We start from the raw sequence: 14,079 nt of genomic DNA, 5'->3' as shown, positions 1-14,079 counted from the left end.
GCAATACCGGAGTTAAGTGCTAAAAGTAACTGCAGCATTAAAAGCTGACAAAATCCAGTTTTCAACAAGCAGTGACAATATCCCACTGCCAGGTCAGCCTGACAAACAGGAAAATTTCCTGTCACATGAAAGTAAGCAGAGAATTTTCTAAACAAATGATGGCAGCACCAGGAAACCATATTTAGTTTGTAACATTCTGTATCTGCGGCCGAATGTCAAAACTGCCAGCTGATGTAAGGTTCAGTACAAGCTGTTGAGATTTTTCTCAGAAACGATATACCAGTGTCTATACTTTCATTACATTAAGCCAAGTATAAACCATATGCTTCTCAGGTAAAGACTGAGCAAAAGAAAAGAATGAAATTAATCAGTCACCATAATTTTTATGAAATCTTACTCCTACTTACCCTTCCCAATACATCCACAGGCAACTTGGAGTTTAGCAGCACTGGTTTGACTTTATCTCCAGAGAGCATACCCTTTACTGGGCCAAGGCTGTCAAATATAGTATCAAACTTTAACTTCTCCTCTGGCTACAATGAGAGGGAGAAAGACACATAACCATAATGCATAATGAAGACTCTTCCTTGCCAGCAAGAAAGTATACACATTGGCTGCAACTAGAGAAAACGACAGTAAGTGCCAGCAATTAAATTTAAGGAGGATTGAGAAATTAGCTATGCACTCTACTCTCTGACCACATCTGCTGGGCTAGAAAGGAGCTGTAAATAGTTATGGGGAAAGCCACTACTTGACTTGGAATTACTGAAATAAACAGCTGAGGGAGGGGAAAATGGGGTGTCTGCAGGTTAAAAAAACTACCAGTGAATGCAACAGCCAAATTGAATTTACTGATTCCCAATGTTATAAATTATCTGGATTGACACAGTCTACAAAATTAAAGTGAGATGTTGGCTGTAGCTCACCAGTTGGCTTTGCAAAATCTAACAGTGAATGAATTTAAACTAAACATGTACTCTTCTGATTTGTTGTGCTTTATTCATTTTTTTAAGGTACCTGAGTAGCATTCATCGTCACACAAAGTAAAAGTAATAAAATATGGAAAAATCTTTTGGAGTTAAACACCAACTATATGTGAAGAATAACTATTTGACTGCAACCTGGAAAAATTACAACAACAAATGCTGAGGCACATACCTTAACTGACCAGGCCACATCACTGGGCATGGCTCCTGAAACCAGCAGAGGACTGCTAGTGTCATGCTACAGAAAAAGAGGTAGAGGGAAAGAAAGTGCAACAGAGTTACGTTATCCAAGCTCAGATAGTTAGATCAGAATAAACTGAGAGTACTTTATTGACTTACTGCTACTTTTAAAAATATCCTTTTAACAAGACTAGTGGCGACCTACAATTCTTCATTTCGAGTCCTCTTTCAACCTTCAAAATAACCAACTCATAAAGGCTGAAATGCTTACAGCTACTCTCATTACCATTTACGTTGTTCTCTTTTAAAAAACGTAGGCAACACCATTCTATAAAATATTTTACACACAGTTCTTGCCAGTTGAAAATTCTACTTTGCTGAACATGGACATTACTTTTATTACTGTATTTCTCCTCTATTAAATACAGGCACTTTGTGAAGAGCACATAAAAACCAAATATTGCCAGAGTACAATGGACAGCATACTGACAAGCAACCAAAGTCTGCTTAATAAAAATAATTTACATACTGAAAACAAACCCAAGATGCTCATACAGTATAATCAATAATACAAATAGTGGTGTATTCTCTTATGTTAATAGCATTTGCTGCTAGGTCATACTGCTTGCAAGTCATACTGTAATGTATTTCAGATAGATAATTGCTTGAAGACATAGTTTGCTTTAAATGTTTCACAATCTTTCATTCAGAAATTTAGGTGGAGTATAATAAAAAAAAAAAACTAAACACACACGCGCACACGAGTGACTGCAAGCATTGTTTGTACACGTTAACTCGCCTCTTTTCTTTTTAATTTCAGCTAACGGTGAAATTAGAATTGTATCCAAATGGCATGGTACTTATGTAACTCTGTAAAATAAGAACAGTAACTTTTTTGGAAGATTTACTTAGTTGTAAGTTTATTTATTTAGTTGGAAGAACTTTATTTAAAAAGCAAATATTGCAATTTGACTGGTGTGAGTAGATTCACTTTTGGCTCTTTAACAGGCACGTTCAAACACTGAAGCTTATGCCCACAAGGAGATGACTGCCAAATAACTCCATAAATAGATAAGCAACTCACAAAAACAGGGGGAGAGACAGCCAGGCTAAGACTGCTCAAGGACACTTCAAGTCCATTCTGAGCACAGGCGATGAGCCGCAAGACAACAAAAAACTCCTGAAAGAAATAAAGAACATACATTCAGGCCATCTGATATCACACAGTTTATCAATATGCATTATATGATTATTATAACTCAAAATGAGCAGAGAGGTCAGAAATTGTCTCGAGATTTCTTTGCAAAAAACAGTATCTTATATATAAATGTCTACGCATGGAAGTGTGTGTTTGTCTGTCCTGCCTGGAAGTGAGAAGTGGAGTCAGGGAGAGGGCTCCGCCACTGAGGAAACAGAAAACTCGCTTAGCCGCTAATAACACAAGCGACGTCAGCAAAACGACACCTCAGAAGAAAGTTGCTTAGCTGCTAACATCGGATAAACGGTATCCCTTTTACTTTTTCTCCTGCCGCTAATGGACAAACAAGGTAAGCACATTGGCAAAAGAAATCCTCCTAGGACAGTGATGCCCAGAGTAGTTCCTTTCAATTACCTGACATCTCTATTTTTCAATTTTTTTTCTGACAATTTCAATAATTTTTAGGACCCCAGGCTTTAATACAGCACGGACATGCAGTTGGATGCAGATTTTTTTTTTTTTATATTTATCCATCCATCCTGTTCCACTTATCTGAGATCGGGTCGCGGGGGCAGCAGCTTGAGCAGAGATGCCCAGATTTCCCCATCCCCGGCCACTACTTCTAGCTCTTCTGGGGGAATCCCAAGGCGTTCCCATGCCAGCCAGGAGAGACAGTCCCTCCAGCATGTCCTGGGTCTTCCCCAGGGCCTCCTCCCAGTTAGACGTGCCGGGGAACAACTCACCAGGGAGGCATCCTGATCAGATGCCTGAGCCTCCTCATCGGACTCCTCTCAATGCGGAGGAGCAGCGGCTCTACTCTGAGCTCCTTTCGGATGACCGAGCTTCTCACCCTATCTTTAAGGGAAAGCCCAGACACCCTGCGGAGGAAACTCATTTCAGCTGCTTGTATTCGCGATCTTGTTCTTTCAGTCACTACCACTTTTTTATTAATATAAAGGCGTACTTTCTTCACTCAATATAAAATAATTTAGAATTAGCCGCTCCGTCCTGGATAAGACGTTAATCTGCATCCAGCCCTGCATGTAGGCCACTGAACCTGCAGGGAAAAACTTGGGGGTTGGTGGCAGAACTGGCACTCCAGCCACCATAAAAAACCTCACCCTGTTCCACACCATCTGAACTAGTGTGGTGCGAAGGGGTCACCCATTGCACGGCTGCACTTGGGTCCTAATCTGGGATCCTGAGTTGGTTTGTTGTGTGGTGGGTGCGCCAATGCACTCTATCAGCACCTGCTTCCTAACCTCTCTCTCTCTCAACCTGATCGTCTTAATTTACTCACCATATCCTGCACACTACACAAGCAGCAGAAGTGTGAACATACAACTGCAGCCTCGCACCACTACAGACATTCCACTAGAAGTATTGCACTTATAAAATAGTACATAAAGTCATAATGCAAGCTGTCGTGCTGCTGGGGTAAATGGATTTCTCTTCAGAGACTAACAAAAGTAGTGACTTTGAACCTGTAATGACATCTTACCACTCCACAGTATGTTTTCAGCATATTATGCAACAGGCACCACAAAGAGCAATGGGTGAAATTATTCATTAGAGTGAAAGCAAAGTTAGTACCCGTCACCCTGACTGAATTTAATGTCATAAAAAAAAAAAGTTGTCAAGAAAGAATTGTTAGAAATATCTAAGGGTAAGCCATCAGTTTCCTTCTGCTTACAAAGCTCTCCTCTCCTTTAATCAATACCACTCTATTTTGCTCTCTATCTACAAATTTATGGTTACATTAGCCTGCACATCTATAATCTGCTGTTTGATCAGGCATTTTTATTTAATCATGCAATGTAACATCACCATTTGCCTTTTAAAACAACTATTTCATTTTAATTGAATAAAGATTAAATGACTGAAGTTAACCCACCTACCTGTTTGCTCAAAAAGCCCTTCCGCTCGGTATCTGCCAGGTCCCATATCTGTAAGAGAAAACACTTTTGTTTTATCAACACACACTGATTTAAATTCCAAGTACTGCCCTCTTGCTTGTACCTTAAGGTCTTTCAAATGCTATAAATATGTACAGTTTCATTTATACAACTCTTAAAGTTTGTGAAAAATAAAACAAGTGAAAAGTGAGGATTTGGGGATTATTTTTACTTTAACAGCATTTTGAGAAATTTTCATTTTTATTTATAAGAATGGAATAAACTTTCTGATGTTCCCCAATTAACAGATGGAGCTGTGCTTCGATGTGGATATACGAAGTATGTGCTACACATCTGTTAATGTGTTGTGTAAATTTTCAATTTCTTCTCATTAAAACCACTTTACACTTTCAAAACACCCTTAACAGATTATCACTATAATGAGTGATATGAGTAATATATTACATTTATTATGCTCCATTGCCTTAATACTAACATTTTAAACAGTTAATTTCGAAAACACAGCTGCTAAAGGACCTGACCAGAATCAAACACACTCAGCATGCACAGACTGGCTCAACTGCACTAGTTTCTTGCACAGTGCTGTATTATATTCAGGGATTTATGGGAAGCATTTTAAAGCCCAGCGGCAGTGAAACTATACACTTCCCTGAATTATCTAACTCAAAAGGAAATTATTTTTAAGGAGGGGCAGTAACGGAAATGGTCCAACCTGCAAATAAGAATCTCACTCTGCCAGGCACATTTGACAATAATGACCCTATAAACCTGTACACATAAAACGTATAACTCCTTCCAACACAATCAAAGTTGTTTCCAGATGTACTTCAAACACACGCTAAAATGGATACATTTGATAACATGAGTTTTTATTTAAAAAAAAACACACAATGACATTTATATAGCGCATTTCTCGATACTGAAAGCGATTAGACAAAGGGGAACGACTTCAACCTCCACTAATGCATAGCACCCACCTGGATGATGCAACAGCAGCCATTATTTTCCTAATATGCTCACCACACCACTTTAGCTATTAGGTGATGAAGGGGTGAGAGAGATAGCCAATTAGAGATGGGTTAATTAGGGGGCCCTCCTCTTTTCAAAAGATGCCCAGAAATTTTTTTATGACGACAGCAAGTCAGTACCTCAGTTTTATGTCTCAGAAGAAGGATGGTGCCATATTTACTGCACAGTGTCCATATCACTGCCCTGGGGCATTAGGATCCACACACAGATCACAGGGTAAGCATTCCTTGTTGACCTCATCAACACCTCTAACAAACTGCTTCAGCTTAGAAAAATTTTTAAACAATTTGATAGTAAAATGTTATTAGTTTAGTAGTTAAAAGGCTCATTTATAAAACAAAGACAAAGTAATGGAATGCAAAAGCTGGAAACAAAATGTTTAAAATAAAGCAAAGCCTTTTGCTCAATGTGGGCAAAGTTCAAGATAGAAGTTCAAGCAGCATTAAGCATAAAAGCAAGCATTTCATCTGCAAACAACTGGAGTAAATGAAATCCATCCTAATGTAAAGGCAGGTGTCATGCTGTAAACACTCTCCAAAAAAACACGCAAAGTGACCAAGTCAGCATCTGAAGATTTAAAGTGCATACAAGACAAGGACCAGCAGTGGAGACTGCTGCAAGTCATAAACACCTGGAGACAAATGTAGATTCAAAACGGACTTTTATATCCAACAATAGAGTCAGTTTGCAGAAAGGTGACAACACCACCTCTACTGTCTGAAGAAACCGAATCTTTTTGAAGTGAATTCTATCATTATGTCAATTTTTTTAAAGTCATATATCAGGCCTGTCTTATGCTCCACTGTCTTGATTTAGAAATCTTAATAGAACAAAAACTGTAAGTCAAATTGTAAAAATGGAGCAGTAAAATAAGAAGGCTCCAACAATTAAATCCGACAGACTTGTTTAATAAGCAAGTACTGAAAGCAGAGAATATTCTTTCTCGCCCATTATATTCACAAGTGTTGTTGCCTTCCAGTCACAGGTTCTTTCATCTCTACTGCTACTAATCATGTGTAAAATCATTTGTAAAATCTTAACATTGGTTCATTTTTTTAAATGGAATGCAATTTGCATGATCTGATGTTGGTTTAAATGTCACACTCACTAATATTTCATATTTACACAAAATTTATGCTTGGTGGCCAAGTGCTTTGTTGCTGTATTTTTAATGAATGCTTTTCTCTCTGTAAAATCCCACTTACAAACCAAAATTTCCCAGTTTGGGAAAATAAACTTGAATTGAACTGAACGGTTTACAGGCCTGGCAATGACTGATGTGCACCTTATCCCTACTCCCATTGGAGTAATGCCAAAATGGGCAACATTTTACTATGAAAAACCTGCTAGAATATTCTATACCTTTCTACTTCTAATGGAGACCTTTTTTGTGAATCCTAATCTACCTTCTACAACTCAATAGGAAAGGGATTTTCTACATTTTCTCAAACTGGTGGGAGAAATGTTAAGAGGATCTGTTTAGATTTTGACAACAGCTTATTAAATGCAGCTGTAAAATAAGCATGCCAGGCCTGTGCTGAAGACTTCCTCTAGAGTTGGTTTTCTTGTTGTATAGCTCTCTCAGTTGGGTGGGGATGTGTTTTTTTATATAAATATAGACTGTTTTTAGAACATATTAGTGTACTTGAATTTTTATCCCTTAAATCAGGGGCGGGCAATGTCGGCCCTGGAGAGCTACAGTGGCTACAGGTTTTCATTCCAACCCAATTGCTTAATTAGAAACCAATCCTTGCCAATCCCAGACATTTAATTTTTATGGCTTGTAAGTCTGTGCAATGTAAGGCTCTTATATCGTAGATTTTCTCCTTTCCAAGGATATCATCCAAATGAGTTGAAGCCTAAAACGGATCAATTTCAGTCTGTCACATTTTTCTATTAAGTGTTTTATTAAATCACACAGTGCATGATGAACACATACAGATGTAATTGGAAAAAAAGCTAGCTGGAGAACTGGTGGCTGCTTTGTCTTTTACATCTTATTGCTAATAAGGATCCATTAAAACAATGAATGCAGCAGTTTAAGATTGAAACAAGCAATTAAGGGTGGAGAACCTTAACAAGTGAGACCCCTAAAATGAAGCATCAAAGTGTCACTTAAGCAATAAGTGCTTCATCAGCAGTAATTGACTTCTCAAAAAGAAACTGGGCTGGAACAAAAACCTGCGGCCATTGTGGCTCTCAAGGACCGACATTGCCCACCCCTGCCCTAAATGGACTGAGCTTTGTCCATTAAATAAAAGTTGGTCATCATAGTGGTGTCAGCCAATAGTATTGGGTTTGGTTTCAGGATTACTTCAAGTGTGACCATCACAGAGTAAAGCATACCTAGAACCTCCTGCTTAAACAGGAACAACCACCCATGTTAAATCAAAAACTGTTATAGCTATTTTATTAAACCTCATCAGGACACTACAATGGATAATCTGCCACTCTGCAGAATACAATCAAGAGAAGTTATCATGAGTCTTGAACGGGTTTTCAATAAAGAGCAGAGACCCCGAGGCTGTTAAGCCTCCATTCCTCTTTTTTTTTTTTTTTTTTTTTATTATTTCCATGCGGTTTTCTTTCCCCATCCTCAACAAGGTGTTGTACTACTCAGAAAAACAGAAGCAGCTAGGTTTGGGATCTCTCGGCATAACTGAGTGTAAAACATCCAAGTACATGTTTATATGTACCTGCCTTACACAGAATACCATTAAATGTCAAAGAGTGCAAATACTGTATGTAAAGCAATACAACTTTTTGAATGGCAGGAGATCTTTATCAAAGACCTGTGGTGTTGTGTGTGTGTATATTTTATATATATACATACATACATACATGCATACACACACACACACACACACACACACACACATATATATACAGGGTAGGATTCAAAAGTAATGAGCCTCATTTTGTTCTGACGCGAACATACCTCGCCGCGCGCCCCACTTGCCAGTGACAGCAACGGTGGGTGTTGGCTTCACAACGCAACGGAGCTCCAACCGCTCCGAGCTTTCGGAGTGGTAGGATCGGCCTTGACGGGAACCCCTGTGCGGTAGTGCGTTACACGGCGGAATGGAAAGTTCGTTAGAGCAACGGTACACGTTGAAGACGAAGACCATGCTCATTGCCTTCTTCGGAGTGAAGGGGATCATCCACTACGAGTTTGTCCCGCAAGGACAGACCGTGAATGCTGCTTACTACTTGGAAGTCCTGAAAAGGCTGAAAATAAGCGTCACGCGCAAGCGAAGGGACATCAAGAACAGCTGGAAGCTTCACCATGATAACGCGCCCAGCCACACCGCCTTCATCGTGAGCGCCTACCTGGCCCGGGTGAACGTTCCAGTGGTCCCCCAGCCTCCCTACAGTCCGGACGTGTCGCCTTCTGACTTCTTCTTGTTTCCGCGCTTAAAATCAGCGCTGAAAGGAAAACGCTTCGACTCGATTGAGGACATCTAAGCAAATGTCAAGGCAGCCCTTGCAGCCATCCCGGAACAGGCCTACGTGGACGCCTTCGAGTCATGGAAAAGCCGCCTACAAAAGTGTATTGATGCAGGAGGTGCCTATTTTGAAGACTATTAATTAGTTGTACCGATTTGCTCAATAAATTTGTCTTTTTGAACAAAGGCTCATTACTTTTGAATCCTACCCTGTATATATAGAAAAAGATTTACATGCAAAACAGAAGCCATGCAATTTACATAGCACTATACTGTAGGTCAATTCTGGAACTAATTACTGAAAGACGCTGTTTAGATTCAAAATTGCCAGGTTCCATATGAATTATAGCAAAATTAAAGACTGGGGGAAAAAAAAAAAAAAAAAAGACTGCCAGGCTTTAAAAATAAATTACCTTTCCTAAAATCAGGTCAGCTAAGCCAGACTTCTTCAGAAATAACGCTGCTTCAGTTGCTCCCACCCGGCCACTATTGGTAGGGTCCACCTGCAAGAAATAATGTGTAATTACACTGGTCTACAAAAAAATATTTTTTGTTTGCTTCTGGGAACTTGAGAGCAGCTCTTTATTAAGTTTTTTACACTGATTTCATATATGAAATCGGAATTAAGCTAGCACGTCAGGTTTTTGAAATACACATCATTGACGTTTTGACCCTTTTCAATATCAATATAATATATCAACGCGATATCTGGAGTTTGGACTCTGTCCCACCAAAATTGTTTTGATGTGTTTATTCTGAAAACAAACCAGAAGACGATACCAGAGACACGTTAATGCATATTTATGTCAATTTACCTCAATATAAAAGAGAGGTCAGCGTGTTCCAAAATGTTGGAGGCCCTCGCTTTTGCACTTGTACTGCACATCTGTCTCTCTTTGCAAGAACCAACAGTAGGATTACTCCCATAATGCACGGAGTGAATTTTCCCCAATATCAGTTTTCCATCACCTTTATATCTTGATGAAATCTTTCCCCATGCTCATCTCTGACATCGCTTAGATTTGGTGGACAATAGTCAAGATGAGAATGTAAAAAATGTGTCTTCAATGACATTCTGGCTCCCGTAAGCTAATATACTTTCAGCATATTCTCCACAAGCGCAGTATAAATCTCTGCTCTGTGCTTGTCAAGAAAATTCTGGACAACCTGCATGAATGAGGGTGCTGATTCAGTTGGCTTTAGTTTCTTTTTGAACTCATCGTCAAGCATCAGTTCACGGATTTCAGGGCCAACAAAAACACCTTCCTTAATTTTGGCTTCACTTTTCTTTTATTGACTTGACACATTCATGCCTTTAAAGTTGCATGGACTTAAAGGATGAAACTTTCAACACACTTACTTCAATGGGAAAAATAAGGCTCCAAGGCACTGACAAAAAACAAAAAATTATAGATAAAACATTTTCTTTTTTTCCAGCTATATGTACATAGCAGCTGTGTTACCCCGGCTTTGCCTGTGAAATTTACTGAGACAATAGTGATATACCTGTCCTTGTTCTTTAAAATTGCCGTTGATTATTCATCATAACAAAAGATGTCACTTGAAATGTACTATTATTTTCTAACAGCACTGAGAACATGTTCTGAGTCTGGGTGTAAATCCAATACTAAACTTTTAATAGGCCCTGGTAAGTCTTCTAAAGGTTATAATTTGATTTTTCCCACTTTTGCAACATATTCCAGGTGGTTCACCAGTTAATTTCAATGCGCAACCAGAAGGACATTTAACATGCATGGACACTAAGACTTTTTTATTAGATTCATAATCAATGTGTGAATTATAATTAAATTCATCATTGCAATCTTTGGGTCAAGGCAAATCTCTTTAAAAAAACAGAAATTTCTCTGTTCATATCAATGTATTTTGAGGTATTTTTTTAGTAAGTAGTCCTGGGATTTTCGGGATGTTTATGCGCGTATTTAACAACTGCAACTCTGCTCACTTTGAGATTTGTGTATAATTAGTGACCACAAGTCAGTTTACTTTAGGATTTTTTGTGCATATTAGCTGAAAGTTGGTTCACTTTGGCATGTTTTCGTATATATATTTAGCAATCACAAGTCTGTTCACTTTAGGATTTTTATGCGTATATGTAGCAACCACAGCTCTATTGTTCTCTGGATTTTTTTGTGCATATGTAGCTGCAGAATTTTTAAATTAATTTTGTCAGATATTGTCTGTATATCTAGTACAGCACTTACATTTTCCTGTTTAAATTAGTAGAGTTTTGAGATAACTCAGTCACATCAGATCAGCAAGAGAATGAATCTGATTGCGATGTGTGGTGTAACCAATTATAAGTTTAGCCAGGTCAATAGGTTTGTGAAAAAAATGACTTCCACATAAAGCTTCTGTGAAGTGCAATCTTTTAACTGGTCAATTCTTTACCCCAAATTTAACTAATAATATACCATTTCTGTAAATGTACACTTGTAAAAAATTTATGATGCAGCTAGTGGCAGTGTAGATTGAGGGATTTTGCATATCATTCATATACAATACAACATTGTGATTGCTGGCATTTGTGTTATAAGAGAAAACTTTGTACTACTCCCACTGTCTCAATACAAACAAGACATTTTCATGCAGAATTTCCAAACCTAACACATACAAGTTCCACACTGTATTATACATGTAAAGGCTGATGAAATTTATGCTGTTGTGTATGATTATGTGAATACAGTGCGGATGTACAGTATTAATGAAATGTTATTCCCTTAATAATTGATGAAAACCAGTATGAAACGTGAAACAAGCATTGTGTGGGAAAACAGTTTTTAGCATAACTTTCCTCTTTCTGTAGATGATTTGATTAGTGTGTGTCAGAGGGCAATGTTAAAGAAACTGGAAATCATCTCAACTGATGACAGTCATCCATTATATGTAGAACTAAAGTTCAGTAAATCAGGAAGGATAGTCGCTTTGAAAACCCACACAAATCGCTCCAGAAACTCCTTTCTTCCTAGTGCCATACAACTTTTCAATAAGAAATATCAGAGATAATGATTAAAGTTTTGATATATATCCTGTAACCTTTTATTTATTTTTTTGGTGTAAATATGTATTATCTAACTGCCTTACCTTAACCTTTCTTGTTTCTATTTGTCTGTTTTATTTCATTCTGTCTGTTATTAGATGCAACTGAGAAGGCAAATTTCATGTTTTCTTGTGTAAACAAGACTATATAAAGAAACCTTAAACTTGACAGTTCTAACAGAACAGGTCAATGGAGTGTTTTTCATCCTTCTTCGATAGATAGAGATAGATAGAGATACTTTATTAATCCTGCTGTCCATCTATACCACTCATCTACTGGAGACCTTCACTTGCATACACGCCTCAAACAGGCTACTGAGCAGCTGTTACTCTTTCTACTTTGGCTTCTGTCAGCGCTGCGCAGAACGTTACCATAGTGTATTGTAGAGGGGGCATTAACCCCCAAATATGACATCCACTACACATGCATGACAGTTTTTAAGACTGTGACATCTGATGGAACGGAAGCCAGGTGCATTCACAAGTGGTTTTTGGCTCTGATCTTTAGGCACTAAGAGTTGACAAGATTCCTTGCATCTTAAATATACTGTGCCCTGGACAGGGTGATACACCCAAAATCCTACAGATTTGTCTGTGGGGAATGTTGCTCTCAGAGTGCTGGATCATTTGTCGATGCATCTTTCAGCAAACCGGCAGGTCTCAAACCCACCCTTGATTTAAAAGGACGAGGCATTTTCTAGAGGTCTGTACTATAACACGACTGACTCGCCTCTTTTCACAAAACCTTTTTATTTCCACTTGTCACCTCATTGTTAGTCCTAAACTACACCCATCCCACCTTTTTTGGAATGTGCTGGATTAATTTCAGAATAAACGCCTATCTTCATAAAAACAATGCAGTTAATCAGGTAAAACATGAACTACCTTGCCTTTATACGTTTTTTATTTTTTTTTTTAATACAAGTCAAGGTAAATTCACAAATCACTCTTTTTTATTTCCATTATCATTTTTTGTACTGATTACCAGTTCAAATCCCTAGTCTCAGAGCCACCACTCTGCCCACAGCAGACTAAGATTACAAAAATATTTTTAAAAATAAGCTTTACTGACAATACCTTCCACACTTATTGTCAACAGATATAACAGACAAAAAAAAATGTTTTTATCTTACCTGCCGATAGTTCTTTTCATAGACAGGATTTCCACTTGATAGCTGTTTTTCATAGCATAAAAAAAAGAATGCAAATAATTTCAGGAGACACAAAACATACAATCAATTTCATATTTCACAAACCTAAGTGAGCGTGCTCTGATTACAGGCAAGAGTAAAATTTAACAGGAAATATTTCAGGGTATAAATAGACAAAAATCAAATCTTGAGGAAGACAAAAGAAAAGCAAGCCAAAGGGAAGGTGAAGAGATACTACCTGCTTCTCTCCATAAAACACCCATTTAGTTTTAAGCACATTTATGTTACTTTATAATACTTTTTAATCACAAGGTCTTTACTTCACATGGCTACATGTGCCCCTGTAAATTGAGAGTTGGAACAACCTTTTCTCCACTTTATTCAGTAGCTCTAAATTTAGTCAAAAGTTGAGGCTGGTGGTGATGGCAGAGGAATGGCTTTGGAAATGTTTTCTTGGTGCACTTTGGGCCCATTAATACCAATTAGTCATTGATTGGTACACGGCCAGTGTGAGTATAGTTGCATGTACATCCCTTCATGACCACAATTTACCCATCCTCTTATGGCTACGTTCCAGCATGATAACGCACCATGTCACAAAGCAAAAATTGTCTCAAATTGGTTAATGAACATGACAAGGATTTCAAAGTTCTTCAGAGGTCTTCCAAGGCACCAGATCTGAATCCAGCAGAACAGGAGATTCACAGCCTGAGTGTGCAACTGACAAATCTGCAGAACTTGTGTGAAGTAGTCATGTCAGTATGGACCAGAATCTCAGTGGAATACCACAGCTCTAATGCCTAAACATTGCAGATTTAAAAAAAATAAAAACACCCTACAACAAGAACAGTATTTTTTTTTGGAAATGCAGTGATTGAACTCCGTACACTATAGACACGGTAAAAGGATTAGATTTTAATGACTTCAAAAAATGAGCTACAAACTATTAAAAAATATCCAAGCATTCAGTTTAAACAACAGACATTAACCCCAATGAACTGTACATTGAACCAGAATGTCAAAAATGATGAACTTCCCCTTTAAAGTGCTAACCAGATCTTTTAAGATTGCAGCTTTCAGCATTTATGTAGCCAGCTTCTTAGCTAAATGTCTGCA

The 14,079-nt window shown here is 38.1% G+C and overlaps 1 protein-coding gene across 2 annotated transcripts in view; it reads right to left on the bottom strand.

The window, feature by feature from the left end:
- Window positions 1–14,079, bottom strand: part of eps15 (epidermal growth factor receptor pathway substrate 15) — a 79,360-nt gene that overhangs the window by 41,327 nt on the left and 23,954 nt on the right. For both annotated transcript variants that reach the window (XM_028812444.2, XM_028812445.2), the window contains exons 2-7: window positions 12,946–12,987; window positions 9,169–9,258; window positions 4,263–4,310; window positions 2,251–2,346; window positions 1,159–1,224; window positions 408–533 (exon numbers count right to left, since the gene is read on the bottom strand). In XM_028812444.2, coding sequence (XP_028668277.2) covers window positions 408–533; window positions 1,159–1,224; window positions 2,251–2,346; window positions 4,263–4,310; window positions 9,169–9,258; window positions 12,946–12,987 — 468 coding nt within the window. The remainder of the gene's footprint in view (window positions 1–407; window positions 534–1,158; window positions 1,225–2,250; window positions 2,347–4,262; window positions 4,311–9,168; window positions 9,259–12,945; window positions 12,988–14,079) is intronic.

The sequence above is a fragment of the Erpetoichthys calabaricus genome, chromosome 10 (assembly GCF_900747795.2).
Source record: "Erpetoichthys calabaricus chromosome 10, fErpCal1.3, whole genome shotgun sequence".
Classification (NCBI taxonomy): Eukaryota; Metazoa; Chordata; class Cladistia; order Polypteriformes; family Polypteridae; genus Erpetoichthys; species Erpetoichthys calabaricus.
Note: the sequence above shows the minus strand (reverse complement) of the source record. Positions and strands in the feature narration are given on the sequence as shown.